Here is a 9,608-nt window from a genome sequence, read left to right as displayed (position 1 = left end):
TGAACACGTCCCTTCCTTGTTGAGGGGAAAAGCCCCGAATTCATCCGGCCGATGGAGGAAAAGGACGTGACAAACGGTAAACTGGCGAGCAGAGCCCGAAGTTGGTTTACCTGTTCTTGTGTGGGCAAGGTGATGCGAAACATGAAACACTCCGACCGTATGCGTTATAAAGCTGTACTTTCATCTAGGTTTCTGGTGACAGAGAGAAACCACTTGAGCCCCTCAGCTGTGGTTTATACCGTCACAGGAACCCTCGACAAAAATACAGCTTTCTATTGCACAGCTGGGTGTAGTTTACTTCCCCGTATATCACATGCGCTATTTTATTTATCTGCACGCATAGCTACAAGTTTCCCTGCTTTTCAGACACAGTTAAATTATAAGCCAAGATGACAACATGATAATAAAGGATCAGGCTGTGGTGTGCAGATGTTGGAGACGCTCCCTAATGACCCAGCCCCAGGAGCTGACCCGCCATCGGTGTGACCTCTGACTTCTAGGCTCGACCTTGGGGTGCTGTCAGGTGCTAAGGCCAGGAGTGGGGGTGGGGTGGGGGTGCCTTGAAACTCCATCTGTTGGGTGCCCTTCAGTCACACCCACGACCACAGAGCAGCTGATGCTTCCAAATCATTCTAACAGCTGGTTCCTTTCTGTCCGATGGATGCGGACCAAGGGTGGACGCACGAGCCGGGCCTTCCCAGCAGTTGGGCAGACAAGCTAGAAACCTCCACGGGCACCATTTCCGTGGCCATCCCTCCTTCACGGGCGCTTGCACAGCAGGGAGGGACAGTGGGGCCAGTCGGGTGGTCAGCCTCTCGGGGGGGTGGTGACCATGGCTGCAGCCTGGAGCAGGCTGCGTGGGCCGTGGCCCTGGGCAGCAGCCAGCCGTTCCCTGTGGACACCAACGCTTCCCTTCCAGTGTGGTGGCCCTCCTGCTCCCAGTCCCCCCATCCCTGTCTTACTAGACCCTGGAACTGGTGCGGCATCGTGAGAGAAGGGGACGAGCCACACACAGGACGGCTGGCCTCCTGCACTCACGCTGCAGTAAAACAGAAGACGACAAAGGAGGACAGACACATCCCCAGACACGGCAGCTGCTTTATTGTGGTGGTGCCCCACACAGACCCCTGGCCTGCCGCCACACTGGCGGGTCACACATCTACTCCTAGTGCCGGCCGGCAGGTTCGGAGCTGCTGCTGCCCCTCAGGGCCCCGTGCCGGTTCTGGCTGGACGGGAGCCCCCTGCACGGGCTGGTGTCCCCTCCAGGCTGCCTTCATGGTCCAGAAGCCACTCCTTCACGCCCAGTCCTCCGGAGTAGCTGCCCACGGCTCCGCTGCTGCGGACCACTCGGTGGCACGGGATGAGGATGGGGATCTGGAAGACAGGGAGGCTGCCGTCAGTCTGGCTCCTGGCCGGTGACGTCTTTGGGGCTCAAGAGCTAGGCCCCTGAGCACCCTGATCCAGGGCCTGCCATGCTGGGGCTCATCCATGCTCAGTCTCTGTCTCAGCACCACGCCCCCAGGTCTCTGGGGTCCCTCGGGGCCTGGGGGGTGGGGCAGAGAAGGACACAGTCCCTGAGGGACAGCCTCCGGCCAATCCTTACGCATCGAGATGTGGGAGGAGAAACAAACTCACTTGAAAGATGTTTATAAAGGGCATTAACAAAATTTAAAATGACATTCCAAGGTATGGGGCGGCATGTCGAGCTGGAAAACCTTTCTGGAAAGTGACAGCGGAGCCCACCCCTGGGCGGTGCAGAGCCCTGGCCCGTCCCGCCTGGCCTGTCCCACCGGCCTTTTCCCACGCCCTTCTCCTGGCACTAAGGCCCTTCTCTGCGCCCACCCACGCCCTCCTCTGGGCACTCACGTGTCCCGCCTGCCTGCTCCGTGTACCTCAATCTGGAGACACAGCAGGTCCTGCCAGGCCCTGAAGGTGAGGAGTCTGCACCCCGACCTCCATGTCCACCTTCAAAGTGGGCGACCCGGAGCAGCTGAGGGTGCAGGAAGCGGTGAGCACACGTGCCTGGGTCTCCTCTCACAGTATCTGGGTGTCCTCTGCTCCCCGGGTGGCCATTCCTGCCCCTGCCATCACTGGAAGCCCTTTACTGAGAACAGAGCCCAGATGTCGCCCTCTGGGCACTCGTCCATCTCAGCTTGCCGCAGACCCACTGCCTGGAGGCCTGCTCTGCTGGCACCGAGCTGCCTCTGCCCCGGGGGAGGTGGCATGGGCCCAGGTCCCCATCTTGGATGCAGTGCTCAATGAGGCCATTGGGGAGAGTGTGCTCTGTGCCCGCAGGGGCACATTGGGACAGCATGTCCTCCAACAAACCCGGGCCAGGCCCTGTCACCCTCAGGTCACACGGCTACTTGGGGGCAAAGGATTCCCACCCAGACACACCCCTCACCCCTCTCGGAACAGCCCTAGGGGATGGCTGAGGCAGGGCCTGGGCACTGGCCATTCCGGGCACAGAACACCAGTCCTGCCTCCCACCAGAAGTTTGGGTTGCCATGGTAACACGTGCGTGTCGGCCAGCGAGTTCCCGCTGAGTGCAGTTGAACAGGGCAGCAGCACCGCTGTTCATCCTGCAAATGGAGCCTTCCCACCTTCCTGGAGGGAAACAGAACTTTAAGGATGGAACACTTACTCAATCGAGGATTTTGTTTTATCAGATACCACGGTCACATTAATAACACGATTAGATCATGTACAAGCCGAGTGTCTGACCGGTGGAGGGGCAGGCACTGCATTCCACTCGGCTTTGCAGACAGGTAGGCCGTGGCTCCACGTCTGCTGCCTGACAGGTTGCACACGCGACCCCTCCCTCCCGACGAGCTGCCAACTGTGAACGGCGCTCCGGGTGTCACGCAGGTAGCGGGACGGCTGGACGGGAATGTCCACTAATTACAGCTGAGCTGTGACGCGGTGCGTCGCGCGGGTGATGGGAAACAGGTGACTGACCCACACGCGCTGTCTCACCACTAGAATGGGGAGCGCTGCTTCTGTTCCTGTTAATTTTGGTGGCAGGTTTCACGCTATTAAAATAATGAAACCTGCTAAAATTTATTGGGGCCCTAAGGACATTTCAAAGGAGCCGGACCCTCCATCCCTTCTCCTTCAGTGACTGTGCTGCATAAAATGTAATTTTTATCAATAACCAAGCAGCTCATAATATCCCAGCTGCCCTGGAACCTTCACGCTGTGAAATCTAATTCATCCAATACGCGAATCCATCACTTACACGGACCCTTTCTCAAACGCTATAAAACTTCGAAACCCATAGATTTGTCTCCAACAAAAACAACACGAAGGGGCCTTTCGATCGATAGGGAATCCCTCTGATTCTGGTACCGGCTGCATATTTTCTCCAACTTCGCCTTTGTTCGTGTGGGTAGCGGCCCACAGGGGAAGAAGCTTGTTTTCACTCGCGGCCTCATCAATACCTAAATCCTGGTGAACAAGTGACACGGAGAAGCTGTAATCAATAGCTCCCTGTGCGTTTTTTTCTTCTGGTCAAATGGTTCAGCCCACTGACAGCCCTGACACTCAGAACATGATGCTAAATCTTTATCAACAGCCATCTGGGTGACTGGCAGAACACGGCTCGGGGTCATTAATGCTCGTGGCGATCTGTGAATAAACTAACTCCTCCAGAATGCGCTTTGTTTAGGAGAAGGCGGGAAACTGTGTGCGCCGTATTGATTGCCTTTGAAGTGCATTAAGCAAATTCTGTCTGAGGATGAGCAGGAGGAGTTTTGTGCGGGAGGGTGGGAGGTGCCTTCAGTCCGATCTACCAGAAAACGGACCGGCCTCCACGGTGGGTTGGGAGGAGAGCCTTCTGGAAGGTTGCCACGTCGTCTTCCCTGGGCTAACGAGTCCCTCAAGGAAAATTTTGGGAAAATCAAGGGTCTAGGATGGGTCCAAACTCCCACCCGGCAAAAGCCATGCCTTCCCCTGTCAAGGGAAAGGACGTGATGCCGAATGTGTCCGCCCACGCTGCAAACCGCCTGAGGGGTGCATCATGCACCCCATATTTTCCAACATTCCAAGCCCATTTACACACCCCCCCCGCCCCCCAAATGCACACCTGCTCTCTTCAGCCTGAACAGAGATGTGTCCGGAGCAGGTCTCCTCCCTGCACTCGGGTGGGAGTGGCCGAGCCCGCTGCCAGCCTCATGGTCCTGCCGAGGACCAGCGCCCCTTTCTCCCTTGGGTCTGAGTCACCTCTTGGATCCCCAAGCCTGTTCTCGGGAGGTTTTCATTACTTTACAGAAACCCTGTGGGGACTGTCGCACACCGGCCACACCGCAGTGGCGTCAGCCACACGGTTCCTGCAGAACACCTGAGACGCCTGCACCTCTCAGCTCCTGCAGCTGCCGGCACCTTGGCAACCTCTTTGTCAGGTGAGGGTCCCTGCCTGAGTTACGTGCTCAGTGGCAGGACGAGGCCGTGGAAAGGCCACGAAGGCTCAGAGCCACCTGGCTGCCTTCGGGAGGCTGGGAGGAGGGGGCACCCGCAGAGGTCCTGCCAGGTCCGTAGTCACCACCACGGGGCTCAGTTGGCCCGCGACGGGCAGGTCAATAGGAGGACTTCGTGGATGTTCACGTTTTAAGCCCTGTGGATCCTCTTTATAAATTTCAGTGACTGAGGCCACACGTGCAGAGAGACAGTCATAGAGATTAATGGCAGGAGACGAGCGTGGTGCTGGCTGCACAATAAATGTTCCGAGTATGGCCAGGAGCACCACTGTGGAACTGCCGGGGCGACCCCACCGCAGGAGCGAGGGACCCCCGGCGCCGGGGCAGGCGAGGGCTCCTCTTTTGTATCCGTCGGCTAGAGAGCTTGTTTCTACGCCAAGGTGTGGGCACCGCACACCCCTGGGGAGCGGCCGGTGTCGCCGCCGTGCACATGTGCACACCTGGGCGTCAAACCGGATGCCAGGGTGGGGGATGGGAGTGAGCAAGTCCACCCACGGAGCAAGGGCAGCGGAAGCCCGGCCTGGAGCAGGGATGGAGATCTGGACGAAGGGAGAACACCTATGAGCACGACGTCCACAGTGACGCAGGGAACGAGCGCAGAAACCCGGCAGCGCCCCGCGCCCCAGGTGCGCAGTGGAGCCGATACCACAGCCCTGATACCACAGCGTCCAGGTGGCCTTTTTATCTGCAGCAACGTCGAACTGAGTCATAACCCGGGAGAAGACAGGGACCCTCCAAAGGGAAAATACATTTAAACTTTACTGGCAAATATAACAAACCACATTGACAAACTTCATTTGGAAATCACGCCAAGTGCTCCGAGAAAACGCAGCCTCTGCACGGCGAGATGCATGCCAAGGACAGGCCGGCAAGAGCAACGGAACACAGCGGGTGCACTGCCAACTGGGCCCACCAGCCCTCGTCGCCGAGAACCCGGGACTCGAGAGACAGAGGGTGCGAGGCGTCGTCCGTGTCCCACGATGCTCTCCCGGCCAGGTCCTTTTGCAGATTAGACCTACACTGAGACACTGCAATCCACGGCAGACTTACAGGAGCTGCCTCTGAGAACAACAATGCCGTTCTGTGCACAAGGCTACGTAATTGCCGTCTCCCAGAGAGGCCGGGCTCTGCCCTGGGGCGGCCACGAGCCGAGTGGCAGGTGCAGCCGAGTGTGGTGCACAAATGCCCGCCTGTCCCCTGTGAGCAGGGATGAAAATAGTTTTGAAAATATACAGCAAAGCCACACAATTTTTTATAAAGTGGGTCTGATTTAGTCATTTCCCATCCCATGATTCAACGATGCTATTTGCTCGTCCTGATCAGATCATATTCTTCTGTCATATTAGAGACTTCCCTGTGGCCTCCGGGAGAAGCCTACCGATGCGACAGGGTGTCTGCACTGGGCGCTGGAGAGGCGAATGAGGATGGGCACATTCGGGGCCTCACGCGGCTGAGCTGCTCTGCAGACGGGGAGCCCATCCTCCCCACATACAGGCCCACAGCACACCCTCTCCCCTAACTCATACTTCTGGGGACAACAGGCGCAGCCATCCCACGCCGCAAGCCCCATCCTCTGGAGAAGACACCTTCCTGTGGTCTGTGAGCTTTGCTCCCAGCAAAACCCGACTTCGGACACACAGGAGAGACAGGACATGAAGGAGCTTGGGGACAGCCACACCCCCAGCAGACACCCGAAACCGGTGACTTTCCCAGGTCGTGTGTCAGAGCTTAGCCGTTCCTAACGATCAGGCCCAGGAGGGCTGGACCTCCTAACAGAAGGTGGCCCCGGGGAGACGGACCCAGCACATGAACCATTCTAGAACATGAGCTCCAGGAGGGGGCCTTTCACCCTGCTTTGTTTCCTGCTGTAACCCGGAACCTAGGAGGGTGTCTGGCTTCCAGGGGGCACCTAGGGACCCAGCTGCTGAATGAATGAATGAATGTCTGCTCACCACCTCTCCGGGCTTCATCCCTCTGCGTGCTCCTGTGGATCTAACACACTGGGGGGGGGGGGACTTTCAAGGGTGGGGGTGAAAGATTCGTTACCACTTCCCCAAAAACAGGGGTGGGAGCCCAACCCACAGGCATTGCCCATGCCTCTTCCGAGGTCCCCATCACAAACACTTCCTTCCCACACCCCCGCAGCACAGGCTGCCTGGGAAACAGGCTCACATCAAATGACACGGCCCCCGCTCGGTGCCCAGGCCCACCCACCAACCCATCCCCGTGCTGACCCGGACTTACAGGGTTGTTTCTCATTGCTCCGCCCACGGCCCGCGCAGCTTTGGGGCTGCCTACCAGGGCTGCTAACTGCTGGTAAGAAACCACTTCTCCGAATTTCACCTCCTTCAGCAGCTTCCATAGCACCTGTCCGGTGAATGAGTCTAGAAGGAAGAACGCAGAATGATGTTATTTGGACAATTGGCTCCAACAGCTCTGATATAAACAGCTGCCAGTCCCGAGACAGAAACGCATCGCCACAAACAGAGGTGTTACACTCAATTAAAACACGGCCTCCACGCACGCTCCTGTCACCTGGCACCTGGTACCTGGCAGGAGGGAGGCGCGGGAGGCAGGGCACAGCAGGCTGGCTCCTTCCAGGGATCCCTGACCACACATCACAGATCTGCAGCTTCTTCCATCGTCCCTGTTCCTGCCTGACGCTCTCCCGGGTCACGGCAGGTATAAATCAGCACACGGTCCAGTTCATAAGCAGAGAAGGCCCTGCCTGCCCGCCGACTTCCAAATCCTTTGTACTGCTGGTTCACTTCCAACTTCCGCTGAGACGCAGAAAGAGAAAGCAGCCACGGGCCGGGCTGGGATGTCAGGCTAGCTGTCCATTCAGCAGTGAGCAGACTCAGAATGCCGAGGCACGGCGCCCCGGGGCCGGCAGTGACCTTGGCTGCAGGCATCTGTAGTGAGCAGGGCTGCGAGCTATAACAACTTCCTTCCCGTGTGCACTGCATCCGCTCTCCGTGTGCTGCTGGATGAACAGGTGAACACAACGCCCTCTCCCTCTGACCCGGTGTCAGAGCCGTGTTCGGGTGTGGCGTGTGGGAGAGAAGCCAGGGCTGGGAAGGAGGCCGTCTGAATGCTGCCTATTGTCTTTCCGAAGGGGAGGTCTGGCTCTGGAGCCCTGGACACAGGGCTGCGTCCCCAGGGTGGGCCGTCCAGCCCCTCGGTGGCAGGAGGTCCCGACGGCACCGGCAAAGGGGAGGATTCCGCAGGCAGGAGCGGTGCCCGGATTGTGCCCGGAATGGCACTAATTACACTCTGTGCCAAGCTGGCAAAGTGCAATTTGGTTCTTAAAGGAAACACACCCTTACATGTGTGTTAAATAATAAAACTCACTTCTTAACCGAAGGGAATGATAATCACTTCACCAGGGGAAAAAAATCTGTTTAGTCTTTATTATAACATTAAGCAAATTAAACATCAGCATAATCCAGGTGATACGAGAAAAGGGTCATCAAAGAAATTAACTTTGTTGTTCATTAATTTACATGGATTGGGTGAGGGCAAAAGCTAGCGAATGTGCTCCAGTTTTTATGATATAATTTCAAACTGTACACCGTTTGTGGCAGGAGGGTGACTTTGGGGTTAATCAGACTGATTTGTCCTTTTAATTGCTTTCTATTCAAAGAAAATTCATTAGATAATGTTCTCTTCAAAATTCATGAATCAATTTAACTGAAGAAACCACATTAACAGCTTGGGGTTCATTAGCACAAGCAGTTGTGTTGAGGGCTCATTGCTGGGAGGGTTTCCTTAGGCAAACAGACTCTGTTTACTGTGATTTCTTCCAAAGGGTTTGAAACCAAACTGTTAATCATTATTATTGTTGCTGCTGTTGTTACGCCTCACTTGAAAAAAATGGAAGAAAAGAGAAAAGGACGCAGCCGGTGATGATGACTTGAGGAAAAAGCGGTTTCGGGGGCAGCGGCCGGAGCCTTGCCCGCCCGAGAGCCCCAAGCGGGTGGCTGGCTTCTGTCAGGACTCGGGAGAGGATGCTCCTTGGTTTTCCAGGGCAGCCCAGGACCTTCTGAACCAGCCGGAAGACCAGGAAGGTGTGTGTACCAAGTCCACGCAGCAAGCCCTGGCCGGGCGGCTCACTGGGCTGGAGCATCGTCCGGTACACTAAAAGGTGGTGGGCTCGATCCTGGGCTAGGGCACATACCAAGGTTGCAGGTTCGATCCCTGGTCAGGGCGTGCACAGAAGGCAACCGATTAATGTTTCTCTCATGTCGATGTTTCTCTCTCTCTCTCCCCCCCGCCCCTTCCTCTCTCTAAACATATCCTCTTCAGGCGGGGATTAAAAAAAAAGCCCACTGCAGCACAGAGAGTCTGGGAGCCAGGCGCCTCGGCCTCGGAGCGTCAGCCCTGACGAATCACCGCCACATTACAGAACACCTTCTATCCGAGTGCAAAAGTATCGTATCATAAAACAATTATACAGCCACATCTGCGCACAGAGTTTATCCAACATTTTCCGCTCTATTGTCCATTTTTCATGGGAGACCATTTCTCACCCTGGACATACCAGGCAATATATTAGGGGAAAAAAGCCAAAAGAAGGCAATATTTAGCAATCAAGCACATCATTTTATACATGTATCTTGAAACTCAATTTCACCTGGGAAGGAGCAAGTGCATTAATTAGTTTAAGCCGCTCTCAGTCGGCACCGTTAACCCCAACCTCGGCAAAGCCGGACGCGGAATCTGAACCCGTCTTTGAGGAGGGGCCAGCACCTTGGGTTGTTAAATATCTTTCCATAATGGAGTGAAACCTGCTCATAAAAATGAACAGAGATATTTTCTTGAGGTTGAGGTGACCACATAAATCCTCAGTAGCTGGGCCATCATTTCGAGTGGCCCAAGGGGCACTGTTAAAATATTATTCTTTTCTCTCCCATTATGGTCCTCCTCCATCCCCCCAGAGAGCAGGCTGTGAACCCGGGGTGGTGCGGAACGGCCACTGGCAGCCAAGTTCTGGAAGTTCCTCTCCCTCCTCCTCCTTTCTCCGGCCTGTTCTGGGGCCTGGCTTCCTGTCTGTGCGGGGGGTCAAGGCAGGCCCCGCTGGAGGCCAACCTGCTTCCCAGAGCACCCTTACCTGAGGACATGGCCATTTTCATT

At 56.2% G+C, this 9,608-nt stretch overlaps 1 protein-coding gene across 1 annotated transcript in view; it reads right to left on the bottom strand.

Annotated features, from left to right (window-relative positions):
• Positions 1 to 1,084: 1,084 nt before the first annotated feature.
• The window catches only part of MGMT (O-6-methylguanine-DNA methyltransferase), a 224,784-nt gene continuing 216,260 nt past the window's right edge, over positions 1,085 to 9,608 (bottom strand). Inside the window, exons 4-5 of the mRNA XM_036265402.1 lie at positions 6,720 to 6,859; positions 1,085 to 1,374 (exon numbers count right to left, since the gene is read on the bottom strand). Of these exons, the coding sequence (XP_036121295.1) occupies positions 1,204 to 1,374; positions 6,720 to 6,859 (311 nt within the window). The 3' untranslated portion in view covers positions 1,085 to 1,203. The remainder of the gene's footprint in view (positions 1,375 to 6,719; positions 6,860 to 9,608) is intronic.

The sequence above is a fragment of the Molossus molossus genome, unplaced genomic scaffold, assembly GCF_014108415.1.
Source record: "Molossus molossus isolate mMolMol1 unplaced genomic scaffold, mMolMol1.p scaffold_m16_p_17, whole genome shotgun sequence".
NCBI lineage: Eukaryota > Metazoa > Chordata > Mammalia > Chiroptera > Molossidae > Molossus > Molossus molossus.
The sequence above is the reverse complement of the archived record's forward strand: the minus strand, read 5'-3'. Positions and strand labels throughout refer to the sequence as shown.